This window comes from Mus pahari, chromosome 3, assembly GCF_900095145.1.
Source record: "Mus pahari chromosome 3, PAHARI_EIJ_v1.1, whole genome shotgun sequence".
Classification (NCBI taxonomy): Eukaryota; Metazoa; Chordata; class Mammalia; order Rodentia; family Muridae; genus Mus; species Mus pahari.
Genome location: NC_034592.1, coordinates 162895857 through 162922835, shown reverse-complemented (window position 1 = coordinate 162922835; position 26979 = coordinate 162895857). Strand labels below are relative to the sequence as shown.

Here is a 26979-nt window from a genome sequence, read left to right as displayed (position 1 = left end):
GGATGGAGGAGTGTAGGGGGATATCTTCACAGGAGACAAAGTAGTTTTGTTTGAGATTCTTTGAAAAGGAATAAGGTGCTACCTAAGGTCTCACACAGCCAGGCCCCAAGCTTGAGATACTGCTCCTTTAACATACAATTCTCATCCAAAAGGAGAAAGCTGGCTGCTTTTAGGGCAAATGGGACTACTTATGCTGAAATCTTTGTTGTTTTGTGTTTTTTAGATAGGGTTTCTCTATGTGGCTCTGGTTGGCCTGGAACACCTTAGGTAGATCAGGCTAGCTTCAAACTCAAGAGATCCACTTGCCTCCCAAGTGCTGGGACTGAAGAAATGTGGCAAGATGCCCAGCAGGGAGGAACTCTGTTCTCCTCTCACCAGAGGATGGTCCTGTCCTGTCCTGTGCGCTCTGCTCAGTCATCTCAGACAATGAGAATAAAGCTGCTCTTGCTGCATCTCATTTTAGCAAAAAGCCAGACATGGTAGCACCTGCCTCTAGAGGCCAGAGGACATTATATCTCCCAAAGCTGGAGTCACAGGCAGGTAGGAGTCTCCTGACATAGGCACTGGGATCCAAACTCAGGTCCTCTGGAAGAATAGTATGTGCTCTTAACCACTGAGCCATAGCGCCAGGTCTCCCAGTTCACCAATTTTTTTATTATTTATTATTTATTTATTTGGCTTTTCTGAGACAGGGTTTCTCTGTATAGCCCTGGCTGTCCTGGAACTCACTTTGTAGACCAGGTTGGCCTTGAACTCAGAAATCTGCCTGCCTCTGCTTCCTGAGTGCTGGAATTAAAGGCGTGTACCACCACACCCAGTTTCAGTTCACCAATTTTTAAAAAGTAAATCTGGATATTGGTATTATGCCTAAGAACCTTAAAAAAAAATGATACAGTCTATGAAGATCAGGCTGGCTTCGAACTCATAGAGAATCACCTGCCTCTGTCTCCCAAGTGCTAACGGTGTGTGTGGCTATGTCTGGCTTGCCTTCACTCGCTTATAAATGAAGCGTACAGTTTTCCTTTGAGTTAAGCTTCATGTAAGACTCAAGGTTCATGTTGAGATTCTCTTTCTCTGACCATTATTAAAGGGCCATTGAGTTGGTTTTGCACCTTTGTGTAGTCAACTGGTCCTGCATGTGGAAGACTGGTCCTAGCTCTCTGCTGTTTCATTAACCTTCATGACTATTTCATCACAAATACTACACATTCTTCCCATTTGTCTCTTATCAAACTTATAAAATATATTTATTTAGTGTGCATGTATGTCAATATGGGTGTGCCATAGGCATGTGTGGAGGTCAGAGGACCACTTGTGGGAATCATTTTCTCCTTCCACCAAGCATAACCTAGAGATTGAATTCAAATCATCAGGCTTGCTGGCAGGAGCCTTTACTTGCTGACAGTCTTATATTTTTGGTTGTGAGCCTAGCCTTTAACGGCAGAGCCATCTCTCCAGCCCACTGACAGTCTTATAAAACTCATAGCTGTTCAAGTTTGTCTTCCCGTGAAATTTAGAAGAGGTTTATATCTATAACAAAATTTTGCTGGATTTCAGTAAAGCTATCACTTTGGGGAAACGGTATGGTTGTTAGTTTTTTCAACAATAAATATCTAGATCTTCCAGCATCCATGTTCCTAATGCATGTTTTTAGATTTATACCTAAGTGTACTTTTGAATAGCTGTAAATGTTATTGTGTTTCATCTCAATGTCTATGAATTTGTTGCTGGTATATAGAAATGTACTGGTATTTCCATGTTGTTGGATTCTGCTACCTGGTTGAGTTTCCTACTTTTGTTTTAACAGATCCCATGGGATTGTTGACATAGTTCAGGGTACTGTTTCTACTTCCCATCTTAATGTGTAGTATAACTATTTCCTCTAAGTTTGACATGACTATTCCTATCCAAATGCAAAGCAACTGTGACCACCCACATTAGATGCTCTCAAAACTGAGCATTCCCCCATGGAGAGTGAGGCAGTCACAGGGCACAAGCCACTTTCCCTCCCTAAGGTTTTGTATGAATGACTAGGGTGGGGCTTTTGGTATAGCTGCCTGAGCCACTCATGTGTCTGAAGTAACCCCAAATAAAGCCACTGCTTCGCTGAGTTAGACGTGAATGAAATCCTTTCATTGATCTGTTGTTAATTGGAATGAACAAACACTTCTTTTTGTTTTGTCTTTGAGATAAAATTAATTCTGTAGCCCATAATACCTGAAACACTCTACAACTTAGGCTGTGTTCAAGGTCATAGCAACCTTCCTGCAACCCTAAGTGTTGAGGTTATAGATAATGACAAATCCATATTTGTCACTGGGTCTCATGTGCAGCCCAACTGACCTGGAACTTGTTATGCAGATCAAGGAGCCTCACACTCAGAGATCTGTCTGTCTTCATACGAAGTGCTGGATTGAAGGCATGTGCAATCACACACAGCCCAGAAAAATGTAGCATAGGCACCCCAAGGCCTGGCTTTGTGTTTATCTTGCTAGCTAATTGTCCTCTCTAATTGGAATGAACAAACACTTCTTTTTGTTTTGTCTTTGAGATAAAATTAATTCTGTAGCCCATAATACCTGAAACACTCTACAACTTAGGCTGTGTTCAAGGTCAATCTAATGTTTTTTAGATTTATGTATATGTGTTGCTTGCACATAAGCACACACACTGTGTGAGTGCCTGGTGCCTGTGGAGATCTAAAGAGAACATTGGATTCCTTGGAATAGGAGTTACAGATGGCATGAACCATCACATAGGTGCTTGGAACCAAACTGAGGTCCTCTGCAAGAGCAACAAGTGCTCTCTTAACTGCTGAGCCATCTCTCCAGCTTACTTTCTCATACTTAAATCATTTCTATGTTATGTGATCTTGTTGGACTTAAACATTTCATCTGCTTATTTCTGGTTTGCCCCCCTTTGCCTCTTTACACTGTAACCCCATGATGTCTCCTTCATCTTCTTGTCAGTGGTAGCTCTAAGGCTTTTAGTGAGCATTTTCTATCTATCCAGGTCTTCCTTGGGCTGTTCAGATCCAAATTTATACCTTCCTTGTGTATGATCTCCTTTAGTACAGGTCTACTAGTAATATTTGGCCATTTGACTTTTCTTCCAGTGCTGGAGATCAAACCTGAGACCTCACACATCTATCTCTGAATTCTATCCCAGACCTATTTACATTTTGTATATTTGGAAAAAGATACCTCCAATATCAGTATCCAGAGCCTGAGTCAAGAGGATCACCCCAAGTTTGAGGCCAGTCTGGCCATAGTGTCAGTCTTGTTTTAAAAATAGCTTTGCTAGGCATAGAATTATGAGGTGATGCCATCACCTTGGGTATACAAATATGACACTATCTTTGTGGGAAAACCTGTGGTGCATTTTCTTGATTGACAATTGCTGTAGGTGGGCTCACCTCACTGTGGGTGGTGCCACTCCTGGGCTAGAGGTCCTGCTATAAAAAAGCAGGTTGAGCAAGCCATGAGGAACAAAAACAGTAAGAAACACTCCTCCATGGCGTCTCCATCATCAGTACCCACCTTCCTTAAGTTATTGCCCTGAGTTCCTTCAGTGATGGATTGTTACCTGGAAGTGTCAAGAGAAAACCCTTTCCTCCTTAAACTGATTTTGGTCATGTTTTACCACAGCAAAAGAAACCCTAACTCAGACACTGGATATAGAATTATATTGTGGTGCTATCTTTGCTGGGTATAAAAGAGTTGCTGCTTTCTCTGCAGGTAGAAAGATAGCTCAGCATATGTAAGACCCTAGGTCTAATCCCCAGCTTGACTGAAATAGAATGAAAACCTGGAGTGCATGTTGCATAAAGCACCCAAAGTGGGTGAACAAGGGCTGAGCTGGGGACAGCTAGTAAAGAGCATGGTAGCCCTGCAGAGGCATGGCTAGGAAAGGGCAAGACTGGGCTAAGTGGGTAATGGGGAGCATCAAGAAGCAAGCACCTGGCAAGTGGGCAAGGAGCAGCTGACCAGGAGGGGACCAGCCTAAGACCTACTTAAGGGCAGTGGGCGTGTCTTTATGAGGGTGTGCTTGAACTGGGCGTGGCCACGCGGGGCGTGGCCTGTCCATGGTTTGAACTCAAGGGTGCAGCACACCCAGGCCTGGGGGGGGGGGATTCGGAGGCGGGGCAAGCGGGCGGGCAGTTGGCTAGGGGCGGCGGGTAACGGAGGGGCGTGGCCCAAAAGGGGTGGGGTTACCGTTGTGGGCGGGATCGCGCAGGCGCACTGCTCCGGAGGTGCTCAGCGGTTTCCCTCCCCCAACGGCGCGCCCGCGGTGGCCGGCGCGTCGTCTGCGGAGGCCGCGACCCCGCCTCGCCGCCCGCCCGCGTCTGCGTCGCCGTCCCCGCGCCCGCGCCCCGCCGTTGGGCCGCGCCGCGCCGGCATGTCGGGCCCCGGGCCGCGGGAGCCGCCGCCTGAGGCGGGCGCGACGGGCGGCGAGGCGGGCCCCGAGGGCGCGGGCGGCGGGGACGCGGCGCTAGGAGAGCCGGGGCTGAGCTTCACGACCACCGACCTGAGCCTGGTGGAGATGACGGAAGTGGAGTACACGCAGCTGCAGCACATCCTCTACTCGCACATGGAGGCGGCGGACGGCGAGCTCGAGGCGCGCCTGGGCTCCGCGCTGCTGGCCGGCCCGGGCGCGGGCTCGGGCACGGCGGGCTCGCTGGCGCCGGCGCCTCCCGTGTACCCAGTGCTGTGCCCGCCGCTGGCGGCCGACGCGCCGTGCCTGGGCCACGTCGACTTCCAGGAGCTGCGTATGATGCTGCTGGGCGAGGCGGGCGCGGCGGAGAAGACGCCCGGCGGTGCGGACGGGACACGGACGCGGGCGGACGGCGCGGCCAAGGAAGGCACGGGCGGCGCGGGGCCCGACGGCGCACCCGAGGCCCGGGCCAAGCCGACCGTACGCGTCCGTCTGGAGGACCGCTTCAACAGTATGCCGGCCGAGCCGCCTGCGCCGCGCGGTGCTGAGCCCGCCGAGTCGGGCGTGGCGCTCAACAAGTGCGTGCGGGGCGCAGGCGCGGGGTCGTCGGGGAAGGAGGGGCCTGATCACAGAGCTGGTGTAGGTTCTTCTGGGCATCTGCCTTGTCTGGGTGGATACCTGAAGGGCTCCAGCAGGGCCACCTGTTGGGTGGGGGAGGGTACCTGGACGGGGTCAGCAGGGCTATTTGCGGTGTCTGCGTGGACTCAAGGGTCAGGGCAGGTCTTGTACTTGCGAGAGCCAGTGTAAAGGGGCAGGCAGTCTGGGTACTAGATACAGGTCTAAGGCCGGTCTGTTCCTAATCACCTGAAGGTGATCTGGAAGATGCACTCTATACAAGTGCTAGGTGGCAATTCTAAGGAGTACCGTGGAGGTTGTGAGCCTTCGGTCTGTCTTTGCACCCCCCAAAGGAGAGAAAGCCATCTAGGAACTGTTCCCTTTGCCCCTGTCTCCCTCCTGAGTGACATGGGAAGCTGCTAAACCTCTGGTGCAGATTTGGGATAGAGGCTTACAGATGTGGATTTGTGGTGGGGAAAGGAGAGAGTTTTAAGATTAAGCTGAAATGTGTGGCAGCTCCTGGCCGACTTAAGTGTCCTCTCAGCTGTTGAAGACATTGACTCTGCAGTTTTCCACTCTGGCTGTCCTGGTCTTTGCCCATCCTTGACAGATTTTAAGGATGACAGATTGGTATCAGGGAGTGCTGCAGGAGACAATGGACTTCACCAGTGCCACAGGCCAGTGGATCATTCGGCCATGTCCAGGACCATTTGAGAATCAGGGCAGAGTCTAGCATGACCTGTTAGTGGTGAATGGGTGATGGCAATGTTTTGGGAGCCTCTCTGCCACTTATTCCTCAGGTTTCTGGGTTTTCTTTTGTCTTGGCAGTTTGGTAACTCTTATTCGACATCCATCTGAATTAATGAATGTTCCTCTTCACCAGCAACAAAACAAATGTACGACCTTAGTGAAAAATAAAACTGCTGCTGCCACTACTGCTTTGCAGTTCACCTACCCACTGTTTACAAGTGCCTGCTCCACTGGTGGGAATGCCAGCCTTGCACAGACGCAGGTAGAGCTTCTTCATTTGTGTTAAATGCAGAGCTCGTAAGTTAGTGTGATCTTGTCCCAGGATTTTTGTTTTTAAGTACCTCTTGGTGACCTTTTTAAGTTGAAATATTCATATTAGGAGCTATTAAGACACCTAATAAAAGGGCTGGAGAGATGGCTCCATGGTTAAGAATGCGTACTATTCTAATATAAGATCCTAGGTTGGTTCCCATCTCACAACTGCCTGTTAACTTCAGCTTTAGGAGGAAAACCTACAGTCATGTGGACAAACTCACACAGATACACAGTTCAAATCCTTTTTTTTTAAAGGTGAAAGTTTTAAAGAAGATTTGAGCATAATTCTGTTGAGTGCATTTTACTCATTCTGTAAAGAGCTGATATTGATAAAATTCCTATTTTTTTTTTTTTCCAGAGTTCTAGTAACTCATGCGCTATACTGGAAGCTGCCAAGCACCAGGATATTGGACTGCCTAGAGCATTTTCTTTCTGTTACCAGCAAGAGATTGAGTCCACCAAACAGTCCGGAGGTAGTAGAAGCAAAGCCTTGCCAGAGCAGGTTTGGATTAAAGTGGGAGGTAAGTGTGTTCCCGTAACCTGCAGTTGCAGGGGGCTTTGGTGGGTGGAGTCAGGAGAGGTCGGGAATCTTAGTGGGTCACCCTGTACTCCTCATTCTCAGTAATCTCTTTGAACTCTCCTGAGTTTTGAACATCAGAGTTGACCCAAATTTGGACATTTTTAATTTGGGAGCATTTTCTTAACAGTAAAACAAGGACAGACTTATGGCTTTTGTTTGTTTTGTTTCATTTTTTGGAACAGGGATTCTCTGTGTAACCCTAGCTACACAGACCAGGCTGGCCTCAAACTCTGAGATCTGTGTCCTCTGCCTCTGGAGTTCTGGGATTAAAGACATGCACCATTGCTGCCCATGGGATTAAGCACGTGTGCCTCACTGCCCAGCTGCAGCTTATTTTATTTCATACTTTGTGGGTGATGATGGGGTCTGAAATCAGCTGAGAGCTCAAAAGAGAAAGAAAAGTACTGTGTCATGGGAATGGCAGGGCTTAGCAGAGGGTCTCTGGTGTAAAGAAGTAGAATAGATATATGAATATTAAGATGGGCCTTGTGCCTACAATGAAGGCCAAGGAAGAAGGCACCAGGGCTTCTGAATTCTTTTCTCTGTCCCTTAAAATGTTATCCAGAACTGGTTTTAAGGACCCTTGACTTTTTGTAGCTTGTGGGAGAGGCTATCACCTGCCCCTCTTTTTGTTTGAGTGAATTTGTCTTATTTCTGTTCTATGTGCACAATAAAGTATAAAAACTGTGATTTTTTTTTTTTGCGTTTTTGTGGAATCATTTTTAGCCTGAGAACATATTTAACTATGAACCACTTAAGTTTTGTTCTCGTGTGAGGTAAAGTATCAGTTATCGTTTTAGAATAATTAGATATGAAGAAAATATTTTTTGATAAAAATATATAATACATTCTTTTCCATCCTAAGTTCTAGAAAAAGAAAACAATGTCTCTGTTCGTACATTCATGTTGATTAAAAAGGAGAAATGGGGGTTAGAGCACTTAAGGCCCTGAGTTCCAAATAAAAAGAGGGAGAAGCTGGCATAGTTGTGTTGGTTGCATGGTACTCAGAAGGGGAGTTTCAATGAAAGTTTGCAATGTGCTGTAGGATTAGAGCTCACTGCCCAGAGTCTCTGACATTACAGCTTCTTATTTCTTTAATTCCTACTTGATAGTGTTAGAATATTGGATTAAAATGCAAAGCATGTATGTACATGGACAAGTACGTACAGACACACATGGGAAAAAAAAAAAAAACAAACGAATGGTGCAAACCTGTAGTCTCAGTACTTAGAAGGATCAGGAATTCACCGATATCCTCAGCTACATTGTGAGTTAAGGCAAACTGGGCTTCATGAGACTCTTGGTCAGAAAAAAAAAACCCATACAAGATGCCAAAGATATTCAACATTAACTGGGATAAAGTTAAGAATAAAAAACTAAATGGCCGTTTTTTTCTTCTTTTGCAAAGAAGAAGCGCTATGTAAACAAGCAATCAATAAGAGGAATCGAAGTAGAATCCGCCAGCTGGACACAAGCGTAGAGCGAAGAGCCCTTGGAGAGATTCAGAATGTAGGCGAAGGCTCTTCAACGTCACAGGGCACCTGGCAGTCTTCAGAGTCCTCACAGTCAAACCTTGGGGAACAGACGCAGAGTGGACCCCAGGGAGGAAGGTCTCAGCGTCGGGAGAGGCATAACCGTATGGAACGAGATAGAAGGTAATACAGTGATGGGCTGTCGGCTCCATGCATCATGCATACAGTTGTTTGAGTTTGCTGACTTTTGTGATAGTCACCCTCTGCTTGGAGGGAACCTTGCAAACAGCCCCTCGACTCTGTCGTCTCTGGTGGGCTCATGCTCTGACTGACTATGTGGCATAGGACCTCCTAATTGATTACTCTGATGGCATGCTCTGAAGCCACCAATGAGGCCATCAGACAGGAAGGCTCATCAGAGACTATATTGGTGCCCATCACATAGTCGCTATCACAGACTCCCGGTGTGAGCCATGTCCTCTGCACAGGTGAGGTTCTGTGAGCAACTCCTCACTAATCTCTCCAAGCCCAAGTTCCCAGACAGTAGTGAAAGGCCACCTTGTCAGCAGGTGCTTAAGGAGAGCATTGGGCCTTCAGGTTAGTTGGCACAGTAGATAAGGTAGCTTTGTATTGTTTTGGGGAAGACAGGTGTGGAGACACACATTTGTGACTGTAGTATTCAGGAGGTACACCACCCTGATGAAGTTGGATAGCCTCAAGTTTGAGGACAGTCTGGGAGGTATAGTGAATTCTAAGCCAGTCTTAAGTAGCAAGACACTGCATCCAAAAAAAAGGAAAAAAGAGAAGGAAAACAGAATGTTGAGAAAGAGGAGGTTAAAACTGTTACTGCAGTGAGTTTCCTTGAGTTTTATTTGTGCTCCTCAGGGTAATATAAAGGCTGTAAATTTTTCTCTGTGGAAGTTGGAATTGTTTTGTTTGAGATGTGTAGCCCTGACTGTCATGGAACTAGCTCTGTAGACTAGACTGACCTCAAAACCACAGAAATCTACCTGCTTTTTCCTCCTGAGTGCTGGGAGGTGTGCGCCACCACTGCCCTGCTGAAGTTGGGTTTTTATTATGATGCTCAATAATAATAATAATCAATTTGGTTACTTATGATTATTTCATGTCTGTTTTTAACTCAGTAATAATAGTATTTAATTTATTTATTTTTATTTTATGCATGTTGGTATTTTGCCTGCATGTATGGCTGAATGAGGGTGTCAGATTCCCCGGAACAAGAATCACAGACAGTTGTGAGCTGCTATGGGGGTGCTGGGAATTGAACCCAGGTCCTCTGGAAGAACAGCCAATGCTCTTACCTGATGAGCCATTTCTCCAGCACTGAATAATAGTATTTAATGAGATAGTATTGAGTTATTGAAGTCCCATTATTAAATGTCGAGCCAAGGTGATTTATTGCTTTTTAGATGGATGTATTAAAACTGGGTAGATCCTTTCTTCTTTATTGTTATTTTAAAAAAATGTTCTTGATATGTTCTTGATACAGTGTTTGTCTGTAGCATGTATGTCTGCATACTACTTGTATGCCTGTGGAGGCCAGAAGAGGGCATTGGATTCTGAGTCTAGAATTATGGATGTGGGTGCTAGGAATTGAACCTGGGTCCTCTGGAAGAGCAGCTAGCCCTGGGCCTTCTCTCCAGCTGTGTTCCCTCTCTTTAAATTTAAGATTTATTTATATACTTTTTTATTTTTGTGAGTGTTTTGCCCACATGTATGTATGTGCACTATGTATGTACCTGGTGCTGCTGTGAAGATCCTGGAGGACTGCAATTACAAATGGTTGGGAGTCACTGTGTGGGTGTGGTGATCAAATGTCTCTCCAGCCCCGTTGTGATCTTCTTTGAGGCAGGGTTTCCTTCTACAGCCCAGGCATTTTTCTTATTATATCTATACACAGGTCTTCATTTAGCCTACTGTAAAGCAAGTTCTGCTCACCCTGACGTGTGCTGAGTGACCACGAATGGGATAACTGCTCTATTGAATTCTCAACAACTCCTTGTGTAATGGCTTCCAATGAGTTCAGTGTTTCTTGAGTTTTCTCGTCTGTAGGATAAGGTGCTACCTATCAACAGTCTTGAGGTCAGAACGACCTGAGCTCATAGGAAAGGAGTTTGGGCTCTCAACCAGAAGTCAGAGCACATCCAGTGAGTGCCAGTTACCATTTGACTCTAGCTGTATGTGGGTGAGGATGTGTAAAGTGAGCTGTACTGTTTAACTGTTTGTGTCAGCACAGAGGGCTTTATTACTGGATGTGATATGTAAAGCTTAAAACAGGGTGTGACAAGAAGTTTTTTTTTTAGTGATGGCGATGGAAGTCAGGACCCCAGGGTACAATAGGCAAGCATCCTACCAGTGAGCTTCATCCCCAGCCCGAGCACTGAATTCTCTTTTAAAAAGGAGGGGAGGGGACAAGTTTGCTCTTAGGAAACATAGCCTTATTATATAGCCCAGGCTGGCCTTGAATTTATGATTCTTATGCCTCTCTCTGAGGTGCTGTGTTAGAGGCGTGTAGTACCATCATGGCCCACTCATTTTGAAAGCTACGCATGTTTCTGAGTACATGTTTCTATACCCGGTAAGCAAGTCAGGATCCCTGAATAACAATGTGGCTCAGTGCCCAGCGCTACAAGGAAAGAAAAATTAAAAAATGAAAAAATATTTACCCAGAAAAAGTGCACACAGAATTTTGATTCTGTGTTCAGATATTTGTAGTCATCCCAGATATAGAGAACTAGGCCATGAGAAGTAAATAGAAAAAGTAGGCCGGGCGTGGTGGCGCACGCTTTAATCCCAGCACTCGGGAGGCAGAGGCAGGCGGATTTCTGAGTTCAAGGCCAGCCTGGTCTACAGAGTGAGTTCCAGGACAGCCAGGGCTACACAGAGAAACCCTGTCTCGAGAAACCCCCAAAAAAAAGAAAAAAGAAAAAGTATAAGGACCCAGAGGCCATCAGGCATTGCAGGTGCTCCGGGGACCATGGGCAGCAATAGCTTCAGTGCTTGGTGGCAAAGGCCCCCCTGACTCAGATGGGCCATGTCTCCTGGCCCTCTGAGGGCAGCTCTATGCATTCTGCTTTCTTTGAGTGAATGATGAACTCTGTTGCTCCTGCACTTCAACGACCGCCCCGTATGACTACTGTGGATTTTGACTGCAGGCGCAGAATCCGCATTTGCTGTGATGAGCTGAATCTTTTAGTTCCATTCTGCAATGCAGAGACAGATAAAGCAACAACCCTTCAGTGGACCACAGCATTCCTGAAGTACATTCAGGAAAGACATGGGGACTCTCTTAAAAAGGTGAGTATTCATGAAATGGACGTCGGTATTCCTGAGTTTGCTCAGTGAAGATGGAGATTCTCTTGATGTGACTGGGCAGGTGGGCAGAGCTTGAAAATTTTCTGTTTTAGTTGTCAGTGTTGCCTTTGATCCCTCTTCCTAGACTGCACTGGATATCCTGGGCTCTGAGGTCAAATGTCAAGTCCAGTATGAAGGGAGTTCTCCCTGTTGATGTCACTTACTGAAGTCATAGTCTCAACTCAGATTGCTTATGAAGTATATGACTATCAAGTGTCAAATACCACATTGTACCTGTTGTGCATTGTCTGTTATGTTGGGTCTGAATAGCATTCAGGATAAGATGTCTTCCTCTCAAGACTTGGTAAGGACAGCAGATGTAGTTTAGTGGCAGAGTATTTGCCTAGTGTTTGTGAAGCCACAAGAAAGGGAAAAAAAGAAAGCTTTGAAAGAAATGAAAGCAAGAATAGCAAACTTAAAGCTAAGCAGGCTCCTACAGGAGAGTGTGTGTAGTCCACTGGGAGGTGGACTACAATAATGGAGAGCAAAATGAATTTGCTAGTTCATTCCAGCAGATGTCTGGGGAATGTATGTGGGTCTGGATTTTAAGGATGCAGGTAGGTGTAGTTATGCTTAGCTTTAAGTCTAGAGGCAGCTATTAGTGGCTCTGAGGGGCATCAATATTGTCTTACCTGGCATTTCCTTTAGACAAAGTCACTGCTGGTTTAGCATACAATGAACAATTAATTCCCTCAGTCAAAGGTGGAAAAGACAATCTTTCCAGGAGTTGAGGTCTGAGTTCATCTTCGGAGGGCAGAGACTACTTCTTCGGTTGAGATAAACCCTTGAGAACCTGAGGGTTCAAAGTTCTCGGCTTCTGTAGGTTCCTCCACGCATCCCTATCCCAAGTCACAGGACCCCATTCTTTACCAATCAGTGCCCTTACTTTAGTCGCTGACACCCTGAGGCTGGGGTTTGAATTTTTGCCATAACACAGCCGACCTTACAATGAGGACTTCGATTTGATTTTCTGCAACTTGAGCTCTGTGGCTGCTGGAGAGAAGATTCTCTTCCAGGGCACACTTAGAAACCTCTAGACTGTTTATGTGCACATGAAGTCAGTCAATTTTATCACTAAGTTCATTGTTCTCCTCCATTGTATTCTGAGATGTTAGAAGTTGGTTAATTTTATCACAGAGCTCATTCTTTTCCTTTGTCAATTAATCCAGAGATGCTAGGAACAAGCAACCAGCATCTTCATTTTCCTTATTTTTTTTCTCCACAAATTGTTGAAAGTTTTATATACAGAATCATTAAATCTATTGCCACTCATAATTGGTAAATCAGGATAATCCAATTCATGTGTCTCCTTAAGTTTGTAAAATAGTTCACACCATGGACTTTCATTATTCTCTGAGCTTCCAGGAGAGGTGTCAGTAATTTATCCAACTGAGTAGCAACATCTTCAACACTAAAGGTTGGGTACAAGGAAAAGGGGAACAATAAAGGTCTTCAAATGTGCCGGTACCCCTATGGCTTCAGTTAACTGTAGGTGTTGGCAAATTGAGAAGCCTGTTCAGATACTTTCAAAATCTGCCCTTAGACTTCCCACTTCTGGTACCTAAATCTGTATTACTCAGGGTTTTCTAGAGGAACAACCTTATAGAATGGGTCTCTATATAATATTATATAGACATATATAAAGGGGATTTATTAGAATGGGTTACAGCCTGTGGTCCAGTGAGTCCTACCCTGGCTGTCTACCAATAGAAGGTCCAACATTCCAGTAGTTTTTCAGTTGATGAGGTCTCAGCTTATCTTCAGTATACACTGGAATCCTGAAGAAATAGGCTGTAATGCCAGTGAAGACAGACTTGGAAGTGAGAGAACAGCTTCCTTCTTCCAAGCCCTTTATGTAGGCAATAAGCAGGTGTGGCCCAGATTAAAGGTAGATCTTCCTACCTCAATGATTTAGTTAAGAAAAGAAAAAATCCCTCACAGATGTGCCCAGGGGCTTAATTCCAGATGTAGTCAAGTTGACAACCAAGAATAGCCATAACACCTGGCAACTGATTTGTGCCATGTTGTGTGGAGCCCAGCAGGAGTGTGCTGGAAATAGATTCAGATGGCACAGCAGACCTGGAGCCTTGACAAGGGCACCTGAGAGGTCTCCAGGGAGCCAGCCACACTGAACTGCACCTTGCCATCCTTGTCTTTGTCCCTTTCTGTCATTTGTGTCTGAGTGACATTTACTTCTGTACAATGTATTGTTGCTGAGCTTTTCTTAAGTATGCCTGGAGTGCACATAGAGCCGTGTTTAATTGGATCTTTATGGTTATTGATAACATTATTTGCTAGAATAGACTGCTGGTCTATCTTACAATAAAGCTTTACTATTTGTTAAAAAGACTTAGTGTTTGGCTTTGTGTACCTATTTGTGGTAAACTGTTGATATAATCCAGTTCAAAAAAGTGTTTATAATTTTTTAAATACAATCTTAGTAATATGCTCAAAAATTGAGGCTTTTAAAACTAAGGGGTTTTTTCTTTTTGAGATTATAACATAATTACATTATTTCCCCTTTACCTTTCCCTCTATGCCCTCCTATATATACCTCTCTGTCCTCTTTGAAATTTATGGCCTCTTTTTTTAATAACTGTTACATGCATATGTATATGTATATATATGTATGTATGTGAATGTATATATGTATGTATATATGTGTATATGTATATAATATATAAATGCCTAAGTATAACTTACTTAAACTGTATAATACCATTTGTATATATGTTTTCAGGGTTGAATATTTGGTATTGGATAACCAATTCATGTCCTTTTTTGTGGGGAAAGACCATTACATTTCTAGGCTGTCTGAGACTTTGTCTCATTGAACTTGTAGATGATTTCTAGATCAGATTATTGGGCCATCATTGGCCTAAACATACTCAGGCTTGATTATTTCCATATAACTTTGTGCCTCTTATTTGCATGTATATCCTTGTTCTTTAGGATTCAGTAATAAGAGTTCACTCAGCAGTTGTAATGTAATAGGCACCTACTCCACATTCTAGGGACCTGGTGGAAAGGAGGGCTCCTACTGGTTCAGAGGGAAACAGGGGACAGTACACGGTGAGTGCTATGGGGTAGAGGCCCTGTGAACCAGTAGGACTACTGGGGAGCTTTGGATTTTAGGATGTGCAGGCCAGGGAGCTGCAGTTCCACCGGTTTTCAAGTGGGATTGACACATGTCATGGCTGAGGAGACAGCAGTGTCTGCAGCTGTACTTCTAGGATTGGAGGGAACATAGGATTGGCAGCCCAGAGTGCAGTGGTTCTAGGGTCTTCCTGAGAACCAGAACCCCTGAGAGGATTTTGGATGGAGAAGATACATGGTTAGACCACATTTCATATTCATTACTTGCTACTGTTCTGGTAGAAGGCTGCAGCTGCAGCTCTGGAAACAGATTGGGCCAGAGGGCAGGGGAGCGGGTAGCCAGCAATACTCAGTATTGCTGTGGGGTACGGGGTGTGAGACACAGTGGAAAGGTTTAGGGATGGCTTACAGCCCATCTTGGGTTGGGCATGCTGAGTTATCAGGTCTAGCCAGCCCCTAATGGAGATGCATAGGTGCTAGCAGATGAGGTAAGATGTAGATGGATGGCCTCTGCATAGCTGAGATCACAGGCATCTGTAGGGCCCAGAATACCTGTGTGCCATTACCTAACCCTTAGCTGATGTGTCGCTGCTTCATCCATACATATACTACAAATGATGTTATACAGATTAAGTGAGTCATACTTAGGAATTTATCACACACACACACACACACATACACACACATATACATTAAAATTTTCTTTAATTATTATGTGTATGAATATTTTGCCTGCATGTTTGTCTGTGAACTATACGTGACTGTGGTTCCCATGGAGGCTAGAAGAGGGCTTTTTAATCTCTTGGAACTGCTCTTAAGATGGTTGGAAACAGCTGTGTTGGTGCTGGGAATTGAACCTGTGGGTCCTCTGGAAGACCAGCCAGTGCTCTTAATAACTGCACTCCCTCTCTCCCCACACATACATTTTAGACACAATTACAGGCTCCTATCTTCATCGAGAACTTTTTCTAGACAGATCTTGTCATAACAGCTCCACAGAGCTGGTGACAGAGTCTAACACTCAGTTTTACTGACGCTTCTGTAAGAATTTTTAAAATGACCTGTCGAAGTTTTTGGTTTTTTCATCCAGTTTCTTCCTCTCACCCCACTGTCTAGCCATGGCTCATGTACTGTGTTTGATTCTACCCCTCAGTCTAAGCACCTACAATCCCACCCCCCCTGAGGTTTGAAGAGACCCGGCCAGTGGTCTGTAGAGTTGGGCCACTGGTGGTGATTTTTACATTTCAGACGTGGCTATCACAAGAGCCCACCCAGGCCTGGTCAGTTCCCTAGGTTGCTTGTGTGTCTGAATGGTTTTTGTAGTGAATTACAGATGTCATCTTATACCTAAGTTATAGGCTTTTTCTCTCCCTCAGTGGCACAGATATAGACCAGATTAGACAAGATTAAAAGTAAATAAAGGCAGGTTTATTAGGCACTGCTCCTGAAGATCAGGGCTGAGGAAGTTGTGCACCCAGGCTAGGATGGGGAAGTTTTATGGACTTAGGATAGGATGTATCAGCCATAAGCTGGGTTGTGCCCACATATGGTCAAGGGCAGAGCACTTCGGTGGGTATTTGGGTGGCTGACAGCATCAGGGGAGGAGGTTACAACAGCTGCCAAGAATGTGGAACTGGGTTCTTGGAGCCATTTCTTTGATTTGAGTTTTTCAGTACAGGTGGGGTTGGGGGAAGGAGAGTAGAAGGGGTTTCCCAGCTTGTGCAGGGTTCCAGCCTAAACACCCCAACCTTTTTAAGTTTAGGGGTGCTGGTTTAGATCTGGCTACTTCATGCTGGCAAGGAGCGAGGTTGGGGTGGGGAGTGGAGAGGGAGTTGAGAGTCTGTGGGCTGGTTATGGGTGTGAGAGCATAGCTGGCATCCTGGTGCCTTTGCAAATCCATTCCTGGAGGAAGAAGAGAAGACGAGGAGCTAGAAGAGAAGACAGTAGTACCATCGGCTCTGACTGGAGCTAGCCGTGCGGGGAGGGAAGGCTCCCAGAAAGAGTAGAACTCAGGGGGCTGGTGAGATGGCTCAGCGGGTAAGAGCACCCGACTGCTCTTCCAAAGGTCCTGAGTTCAAATCCCAGCAACCACATGGTGGCTCACAACCACCCGTAACAAGATCTGATGCACCTTTCTGGAGTGTCTGAAGACAGCTACAGTGTACTTACATATATAAATAAATAAATCTTTAAAAAAAAAAAAAGAGTAGAACTCAGAGTTCTTCAGTGTGTGGAGTGACTCGATATGGGTCTTCACCAGGCCAGACTTACTTGATGTGGTAGCAGCACCTCCCAGGAAAATCAGATGCCACCCTTACCAGCTGTGAGGAGGTCAAGGGCTCTGTAGTTAAGTTTTTGTTTTTGTTTTTTTGTTTTATATGTAAGTACACTGTACCTGTCTTCAGACACTCCAGAAGAGGGAGTCAGATCTTGTTACGGATGGTTATGAGCCACCATGTGGTTGCTGGGATTTGAATTCCGGACCTTTGGANGAGCAGTCGGATGCTCTTACCCACTGAGCCATCTCACAAGCCCCTTATAGTTAAGTTTTACAGGGCTGTTGAAGCTTATGAGAATCCTTTTTTTTCTTTTTTCTTTTTCTTTTCTTTTAAATTTTTCGAGACAGGGTTTCTCTGTGTAGCCCTGGCTGGCCTCGAACTCACTCTGTAGACCAGGCTGGCCTTGAACTCAGAAATCCATCTGCCTCTGCCTCCCAAGTGCTGGGATTAAAGGTGTGGGCCACCACTGTCTGGCTATGAGAATCTTTTAAGTTTATAAAAGGATAAGTTTTAGACATGTTAGTATTATCACTGTAATCCGTACTGAAGTCCATACAAAAGTAGAGAAGGCAGTAGACTCATACCTTTGTGTCAGAGTAGAGGCTTGGGAAATGATTTTGGGTTAAAAGCATGAACATTATTATTATTATTATTATTATTATTATTATTATTTTATTTATATGACTACACTGTAGCTGCCTTCAGACACACACCAGAAGAGTGCATCAGATCCCATTACAGATGATTGCTGGGAATTGAACTCACGACCTCTGGAAGAGCAGTCAGTGCTCTTAACTGCTGAGCCATCCCTCCAGCCCAAACTTTTTTTTTTTTTTTTTAATAATTTACTTATTTTTATTTTATGTACATTGGTGTTTTGACTGCATGCATGTCTGTGTGAGGATGTCGGATCCCTCTGGAACAGGAGTTACAGACAGCTGTGGGCTGCCATGAGGTTACTGGGAATTGAACGTTGGTCCTCTGGAATTGTAGCCAGTGCTTTTAATCCCTGAGCCATCTCTCCAGCCCTGCATGAACATTTTTTAAGGTGAGCTCAGAGAAGATAACTCTTCTGTGGAACAGAAGGGGCAAAAGCTTGCTTGATTTTGATTTTAGTTTGACTACAAACTGTGAAAAGGGGCTTTTCCTCTCTATCCAGAACACTGGATACATATAAATTTAGCACAGTGAGAAGTCGCTTTTAAGTCTATACTTAAAAGACAACCAAAGGAAATTTAAAATCTTGAGCTTGTGACTATGATAATAGCAGTACTGTACAGGAGCTAGAATAAGTAGTTTATCAGAACTCCATTGATTAGTGTTAAAACTTTGACCCTTTGATATACAGTAGTATTGTGAGGGGAAGAAGTCAGAAGTATTTTTCATCCCTTTGCCACTGTGCGTCACGTTTTCACTGCTGAAGCTTTCACATCCGACCTTCCTAGCTTGGATTTACCAGCCTCACACTCAGCTCTCCAGTGTTTGCCTCTTGCACACTGTGGTCAAGACTGGCATGTGGAGCATTAGTGAACACTGTAACCTGGCACTGTTGATGTTTGTGTTTTGCTTCTTGTCCCAGTAATACCCATCTCCACAGCTATTTCCCTGGTCACTGGTAACATTTCATTGTAGTATGAAAGGCTGTTAGGGATTTGTGGCTGTGCTGAGCCTCCTCTGGCTCCCTCCTTACAAAGTCTCTTCCTCATCTGTCACAACACCCACTGCCATCCCATGGCTCATCTGCTCTCCCTTCCTCGTCAACAAGGGAGGCCTCTTTGCTATGCAGTCACACCATTACCTGGTTACTCCCAGACCGTATCCTGCCACACAGGACTTGACCCCAGGCCTTCTAACTGAATAAAAACTGCTGAGATTTCTCATAGTGTTCTGGGGAACTCTGTGGGTCTGTTGCCCTCTGATGGCACTACCCTGCTCTTTGCCCTGCTTGCTGTTAGCTGAAAAACACCCTATGCACCCTCTCAGCTGAGCCCTCCTCTCAGGTCTCAGGTCTACTTCCAGAAGCTTTTCATTGCTCCTCCCAGCGTGCAGCCAGATGGGCCCAGGCAGGTCTTGGAGACATCCCTCGGCTTTCTGCACTGGCTTTTAGGACATCACCTCTTGGGGGTCTTCTCAGTCTGTCTTCTCAACTTAATTATGGGGTGCACCTGGCTCAGACTGGGATCCTGGACCTGAACAGCCAAGGAAGGTGGACAGTGTGCCCTTTGTGTGCAGTCCCCCCTGTTTGGGTAGACGGTGGTAAATGTTCCTGAGTCCTAAATTCCTCCATCATCCTTTCCAGTCTAGATTCAGCCTTGTGCACTCAGGGTAGGGAAGACACACCTGGCGAAGACTGCACCCAGCCTTTCCGAGTGCCATCTTCCTTGCAGAGGTTCTGAGGCCCTCATGGAAAGACTCTGAGGATCTAATCTACCCTTGACAGCTGGCAGCCTTTGCCCTGTCTGCCTATCAATAAATGCTCTGCCCCATGCTCTGGTTTACATAAACCAGAAGCTGTATTATGTATATGATGGAGAATGTCCATTTAACTGTGTCCTTTATGATCTCATCCAAGTACAGCCCCTGCTGCAAAACAGACCCATACCAGGTAAGTGTCATTCATGTAGCCTGTGGGGTTGCCCTGCCTGGGTGCACTGGGGAGCTGAACCCTCTGTACCACTGACTTCACCAGATGTTGGGGTTGGGGTCCATGTGGAGTTGATACAGCAGGTAATAAACACAGCTTTCCCAAGAAGAGGAAATACTGCAACCAGCATTGGATGGGCTCTGCAGTGTGGATAAAGAACCTAGCAGCTAGAGCGATTGCTGAGGCTGGTATAGAGCCCTTTGCTACAGCACAGCCTATACTCGGGTCCTGGGGTTGGAACATACAACTTAATGGCTACAGGTTTCCAAAGGTCCTTTTGGGAGCATGGTTGGCACAGAAGAAGCAGTAGGCAAGCAAGAGAGTCACACTTTTCAAACACTCCTGGGGAAACTGCTGTTCATTGTAGAAGTTTTCCCCCTTTAGAACATGCCACCAGAAGTATCTGCCCGCCACCCAACAAGCACCTGCGGCTTGTGTGTCACTGAGTGGCCAAAACTATGGTGATTTGTTCTAAAAATAAAGTATTTTATACAAAATATCCCTGTACTCTGTCCTGATCTGTGCCTACGTTGCCTCTTTACGTCTGGGTGGCTCCTTACTAAGGGCCATGCTCCAGCTTCCTTGGTTTATTCTGTATGCATTAGTTTTGCTTTTGGTTTTTGTTTTGGTTCTTTTAGTTGTATCTTGCTTTACCCATTCTTCTGTCCTTCCTGAATTAAAATTTATGTCCTCTACTCTATTCCTAATGGGTGCATTTAAAGTAAACATTTCTTTTCTCCTTTTTATTGGAGTTAGGAGACAAGACCTCATACTACAGGTAGTACAGGTTGGCCTCAGACTCTGTGTAGCTGAGGTTGAACTTGTGATCTTCCTACCTCTAGTTCTCAAGTGCCAGAATTATACGCACATGCCACTACACTCAGTTTATGTTGGTGATTAAACCCGGGACATGAGTACCCTCTCAACTCCACCTTCCTTTCAGTCAGGTCTTAGGTCTACTCCCAGAAGCCTTTAGTTGCTGTTCCCATAGTGTTGAGACAGAGATGGGCCCAGGTGGGTCCTCAAGACATTCCTTGGCTTTCTGCACTGGATTCAAGAACATCTCCCTCCTGGGGGGCCAAGGATATAACTTAGTATTCGAGCACTTTCACAGCCCTGGACTTGACCCCCAGTGCTGGAAAACAAAACTAAACATTAAGATACCACTGTCAAAGTATTAGGAAAGATCTGGAGGAATTTGAACACTTGTGTGTGTCCTGTTGGTAGACGTGGTGTAGCTACCATGGAGAACAGTATGACAGTTCTCAGAAAAGAATTACCATGACCCAGCAATTCCTACACAGAGTATAAAAAACGCAAGAGATTGAAAAGACTCAGACTGACATTTGGCTCTGAGCATTCACAACTGCAGTGCTCAACAGAGTGGACAAACAGAATCGTTTATGGACACCCACGGCAGTGTTCACCATGAGAAGGATTGGCGTTCTGGCACCTGCTCTATGGACACCCTTTGACAAGCTGAATGAGCTAAGCCAGTGTGAGGTGCCTGGAGAGGTCAGACTCAGAGATGGAAACTGGTGTGTATCAGGGCAGGCAGTGGGATGCCATGGTTAATGAGGACAGAGTTGCTGTTTGGAATGATAAGAGACATTTTGGAAGAATCTTCTGGTTCAGTGAATGTACTTTATGCTTTGGCATTTTTAACTTGCAAATCATGAAACCATTATATATTTATTTGGTAAATATAGATATTTACCAAAGCAAAAAAACATACAAACCCTAAATTTATTAATTTCTAAATGTATAAAAATGGGGAATAGAACACTGAAGGCCCACATCCCTGAGCCCAGCCTAAGAGTTAGTTCACTGCCTTCTTCAGGGAGTTAGAACATTTCCTACCATTTTCTCCCTTTTGTGGATGGCCATTCCCCATGCCTCTGTACTCACAGGTCTCTATTGTGTGCTTCAATTGAGACCCAAATATTTGTCCCCCTTTCTTCTCAGGGTCAGTTATCTTGTAGGAATTCCCACATTCTGCATTTCACAAAGTTATGGAAATGGTTAACTACTTTTTCCTGTTATCTTCTAGAGTAGCCTTCCTGAGGTGTCTCCCCAAATTCTTGGGTCATCAGACTCTGTAGCTATCTGGTGACACTGGGGCCAACCCTGTGTTTAGGGAGCTGGCCTTGCCTAGCCTTTAGGCATAAGGCTTTTTTTTTTTTGGTTTTTCGAGACAGGGTTTCTCTGTGTAGCCCTAGCTGTCCTGGAACTCACTCGGTAGACCAGGCTGGCCTCGAACTCAGAAATCCGCCTGCCTCTGCCTCCCGAGTGCTAGGATTAAAGGCGTGCGCCACCACGCCCGGCTAGACATAAGGCATTTTAAAAGGCAGGGAGAGCTTGGGTGAGCAAGCAGAGACTAGCAGCTGGCAGGGAGCTGCTTTTGGTCTATTCAGAGCAACCTCAGGGACTGCACCTAGCCCTTGGCTGACCAGGGATCTCCAGTATATGTGAAGAGATATCTACCAACCTGGATACTTAACAAATGGTGAAAATGGTATATATATATTTTTCTAACTACAAAAGAAAAAAAAAAGCCATTTTGACAGTGTGCTCAGTCACAGAATTTATTGGAAGATGTGAAAAATAAAAATAACACATACAACGTAACTGCTACTGGAGGGATTAGAGACCCCTGTTTTCTCACACACAAGATGTGTACATGTCTGATACCTTAGAAGACTGTACTTTTACATGCCTCCTAATTTCAGTCTCTTGTACTTTTGAAACTAGCAGCATTGATATTTTTGAACTTAGTGCATTAACAATCACTTCTTGACTTTAGGAATTTGAGAGCGTGTTTTGCGGTAAAACTGGCAGAAGGCTAAAGCTGACCAGACCCGAATCCCTGGTGACCTGCCCTGCACAGGGCAGTCTGCAGAGCAGCCCTGCCATGGAGATCAAGTGACTAGACTGACCCAGGACCTGGGAGAGAACCGCCCTTCCTGCGGCATCACGCACACGCCTGCCATCCCGGAGTTCAGCTCGGAGTCCTCAAGAGGGATGTGGCTCCAGTTGTGGGACTCCAGTAAGGACTTTGAGAGCACATTTTGTGAAAGTATTTATCTAAACAAAATACTTACCCACTAATGTCCGGATGACCATTTGAGGATGAAGACATCTTGATAATTAGTAATTTTTCAATTACCTGTCCGACACCATCATGTGTTCTTAACATGATAACTTTAAAAAAATTAACATCCTTGGTAATTTTTTGAGTCTCGAGACTAAAGAAAACATTGCCGTTTACTTATTTTGTTTACATTTTAAATGTGCCCCTTTAGCAATTGGAAGAAGGTAAATTGTTCTTAACTAGAAGAGGTTTGGAAACTTTATTTCATTTGTTCTGACCCCCCTATTTCCAGTCTCATGGTACTCTATTGGAAAATGCAGTGCCATTTTAAAACTTTGCTAAGAATTTTCCAGAGACTTCTTTTAAAGCTCCTTTTGCCCATAAACATTTTCGCAGTACATTGCTTTAATGCCCACATTTCCATATTGTGAGGCAGTGCTTTATGTGTAATAAACTGTATGTTTGGAACAAAGGTTTCCAGTGAGTAGCTTTATTTATTGTGACAGATGGTGCAGTGTAGTTCCTTGAATAAATACTGGGCGTCAGAGATACTAAGTTTGCAATAGAAAGCGGGCGAAGTAGACATTAAGTTCCTTGCCTTCATCACACTGTAACCAGTACTAATCTGAAGGGTTAGAAGACCGCTTTATTGGTGTCTATCATAGGCTTTATATAAATGTCATGTAAACAAGTCTCTTGAGTGTTTTTATCTCATGGAATTGTACAAAACTCTTAGATAACGTCATCCCTCCCAGATGCTGGGTTTAAAGTCTCCATCCCTAAGGCCTGCGTCTGAGGTATTGCTGTCACAGATGAATGGGCTGCCGTAAATCCTGGAGATGGGACGGTGACAGTGCCGCCAATAGATGCTCTTGGGGCCACGCAGCCGGCCAGGAAGGACCAGCTGACTGTAGCCAGCCACCGTCCATTCCTGTCCATAGCCACACTGCTCATCCCTGCTGCCTGCTTTCTTATTTCAGTAGGAAATACGGAGCCATTTCCTACTAAAGTCCTTGTTTATGCGCTCCGAGGACCCGACTTTTCCCCACCTCCCCCTAACACAGCTCCTTGGCAGGCTGAAGTGTCGCAGATCCCAGGAGTACCCTGAGCACCAGCAGCTCCAGGAAGGCCAGGATCACCGGGAAGGCCAGGCTCACCATGAGCACCATCTCGACCATCTTTGCTGATGCCAGGTACACCTTGAGGCCCTAGAGACCAGGAGAGTGCAGTTAGAGGCCACGAGAAGCCCATAATAGCAGCCATTCACAGCCTACTTGGAAGAGTCTCTCTAGTGGCTTACTTGTGAACAGTGCAAGAGGTCAGAGATGAAGATCTCAGGCACAGAGCCCAAAAGAGCAGGGGAAAGACAGGTGGCTGGGTAGAAGGTGAGCAGGTAGGTACAGCTGAGGCCAGGCTAGTCATAAAGAATGTGTGTCCTGTAGACACAGTATTCTCTGGTCCCAGAAGGGCTTGCGGGTACATATCAAGAGTATATTAGGAGGGGCTGGAAAGATAGCTTAGCAGTTAAAAGCACTGTTGCTCTTCCTGAGGTCCTGAGATCATTTCCCAGCACCCACATGGTAACATGTAACTCTTACGGAATCTGATGGCCTTTTCTGGTAGAAGGATGTACATGCTGACAAAAACACCCACGTTCGTAAAATATATAAGCAAAAATTTTTTTTTTTTTTAAGAGCATATTTGTTGGCAGGCAGCCTGGGAAGAAGTGACAGAGTTTTACCTAGGGACAGTGAGCCATAGCCATTCATGAGATGCTCTACGTGTGAGGACACATCTGGGAATGACAGCTTAGAGTAATACTTAAGGCCACACAGGTAGACATGTAGCCTGGGGTTTCCAACAGGACAGTTAGGAGAACAAATAATCAGGGGCAGAGGTGCCTTGAAGTTGTGCCTTAGGGAGAGAGGCTGTATACCCCATGAAGGAGGGTACCTTGTGAGCCTTATGAGGTGGGGGACACCTTACAGAGGAGAGGGGCTGTGCTTGACAGAGGTGGTAAAGAGGGCCACCCAAGCACATCTGCCCCTGTGTCTGGCTAGTGGAACCCAGAAAGGAGCGCTCTCTGGGATACACAGGGCAGATGAAATTCCTAAGTGGGCCTGCAGGTGTCATAAATTCCTCCTATCTCAGCCTCCTCAGTGCTGAAATTACAAGTATGTGCCACTACGCCTGGCCCAGAGCATTTGGGTTTTACAGTAAGACATTGAAGCCGGGCATGGTGGCACATGCCTTTAATCCCAGCACTTGGAAGCCAGAGGCAGGCGGATTTCTGAGTTTGAGGCCAGCCTGGTCTACAGAGTGAGTTCCAGGACAGCCAGAGCTAACTGTCTCGAAAAACAACAACAACAACAAAGACATTGAAACATGGCCTTCAAGATAGCTCAGCAGGTAGAAGCATTCGCTCAAGTCTGGTAACTCAAATTTAACATCCAGGACCCATGTAAAAGAAGAGTACTGACTCCACAAAGTTGTCCCCTAATCTACCTATATGCTGTGGTGCGTGTGCATGCACGCATGTGCACACAGGCGCACAGATAGGCTCACACATACATGAAGTAAAAATGAAAATCATTCAATGTATGTGTGTTCAATTAAGAGAAAGATAATTGGGGCTGGAGAGATGGCTCAGCGGTTAAGAGTGCTGACTGCTCTTCTGAAGGTCGTGAGTTCAAATCCCAGCAACCACATGGTGGCTCATAACCATCTGTAATGAGATCTGATGCCCTCTTCTGGGGTGTCTGAAGACAGCTACAGTGTACTTACAATATAATAAATAAATCTTTTTTAAAAAGAGAGAAAAATAATTTTCTGGAACAGGCGGTATATTTAGTAGGATACAACTTAACCTACTCAGCTAAAGTTAGGTACAGAAAAGTTATTGGTTTTACATACTAAAGAGATTATAGAAGCAGTTCCTAAACAGGTCCTTAATGCTTTGCCAAATGAAAAACATTTCCAGCCCTTCCCCAGAACTGTGTGGTGACAGTGGCCTACCTTGGTAGCCCTGGTCCCCAGCAGGCCCGTCCAGCCCTGCACCCGTTGCTCCCTTGTCCCCTCTGTCACCCTGGCCCCCTGCAGTGAGGAAAGGAACAGGAGAGTTAGATGCCCGCCCACAGTCATGGCATTTCCCATTTTGTTTCCACAGAGCTTGCTGCTTTTTTAAAAAGTGAGGCTGTTCACCAAAGTGCAACTTAGTGGAAGTCTGACAGAGTTAGCAGACCTACATCCCCAACACATCAGCTGATACCACCCTTACCTCCAAAATCACTGGTGGAATTTTAGTTTTGTTGGAAATATTTATGCTCTGAAACAATCGTGTTATCTGGTGTTCATGTTTTCAAAATGAGTTTTGATCCATGGCTTATCAAAGGGTGCTTTATTTTTATTTTTAATGAGACAAAGTGGTCCAGGCCTATAGCTCACTATGCAGCCCATGCTGACTTCCAACTCACAGTGATGCTCCTTCAAGTGCTGGGGTCACATCAGGCGCTACAGTGTTTTTAACTATCCCCGTGTGTTCTTCAGTTCCTTCACCTCTGCTTTGGTCTGTTATGCTTGCACAGGGCTGCAGCTCCTGCTCCATGACAGAGCAGTATGCATGAGGCCTGACCTTAAATTCCCAGCACCTCACGAACAGCAAAAGTAAAAAGCAAACAACCTCCAGTGACACAGGTACAGCTAGGGCGGTTTTCTGGCGTCTCTTGAGTTCTAAGACAATGGCATATGCAGGTGTGATTGAGGTTCAAGTCTAAGGCCATTGCTATAGGTTGAACTGTTATACTCTGCTGCTATGAGGAGGGGCGGGGGTGTCTGCAGCTGCCAGTGGTCTGGAGAGGCTGCCCTGGTGTGTGAGCTTTAACGCCTTCTGGCAGCTCACTGGTTCTGTGTGGTGGATCTGAATTCAACACTGTGTTTCCAAGGAGGTCTCAGCACAGCAATGACCGTGGCCTGTGCTTGCTGTTTGAGGAGGTCTAATCACACGTGTATATTCCCCACAGTGGGCTCTCAGCATCTTGATGCACACTCAAAAACAAAGGTGCCCAGCGCCTCACACAGAATGGACAGTGTGGCAAGCCCACCTTCAAATGGAAAACATTTGTATGGCCATCCCAGCAGGCTTCCTGGAACCTCTGTATCCCTGTCATGACCTTTAGTGTCAAACTGGTTACCTCAGAACATCCACACAGGTACAAAATGTTCTAAGTTTTAATTTTAGCTTAGAAGGAATTCAGATGTCCCTTTGGAAATCCTATATATCTTTTTTGTTTGCTTTGTTTTTCAAGACAGGGTTTCTCTGTGTAGCCTTG

The 26979-nt window shown here is 45.3% G+C and overlaps 2 protein-coding genes across 3 annotated transcripts in view; one reads left to right on the top strand and one right to left on the bottom strand.

The window, feature by feature from the left end:
- The first annotated feature begins 4302 nt into the window (after window positions 1-4302).
- On the top strand, window positions 4303-23123 carry Tcfl5 (transcription factor like 5). 2 transcript variants are annotated; one of them, XM_021193159.1, is made up of 6 exons: window positions 4303-5012; window positions 5878-6061; window positions 6473-6635; window positions 8106-8349; window positions 11343-11484; window positions 22364-23123. In XM_021193159.1, exons 1-6 carry the CDS (start codon window positions 4399-4401, stop codon window positions 22484-22486), a joined length of 1470 nt encoding a protein of 489 aa, XP_021048818.1. In that variant the 5' UTR covers window positions 4303-4398; the 3' UTR covers window positions 22487-23123. The 2 variants fall into 2 exon arrangements, with proteins under 2 accessions (XP_021048818.1, XP_021048817.1); XM_021193158.2 differs by having other exon boundaries at window positions 8103-8349; window positions 22364-23119.
- The window catches only part of Col9a3 (collagen type IX alpha 3 chain), a 22691-nt gene continuing 18601 nt past the window's right edge, over window positions 22890-26979 (bottom strand). The window contains exons 30-31 of the mRNA XM_021193157.2: window positions 25667-25744; window positions 22890-23859 (exon numbers count right to left, since the gene is read on the bottom strand). Coding sequence (XP_021048816.1) covers window positions 23669-23859; window positions 25667-25744 — 269 coding nt within the window. The 3' untranslated portion in view covers window positions 22890-23668. The remainder of the gene's footprint in view (window positions 23860-25666; window positions 25745-26979) is intronic.

Bases quoted from the DNA above. Each gene is read 5' to 3' on its own strand.
- Tcfl5 (XM_021193158.2), top strand. From the start codon at position 4,399: ATGTCGGGCCCCGGGCCGCGGGAGCCGCCGCCTGAGGCGGGCGCGACG. The intron at 5,013-5,877 runs GTGCGTGCGGGG...TTGTCTTGGCAG, and splicing joins TCGGGCGTGGCGCTCAACAA to TTTGGTAACTCTTATTCGAC. The intron at 11,485-22,363 runs GTGAGTATTCAT...TCTTGACTTTAG, and splicing joins ATGGGGACTCTCTTAAAAAG to GAATTTGAGAGCGTGTTTTG.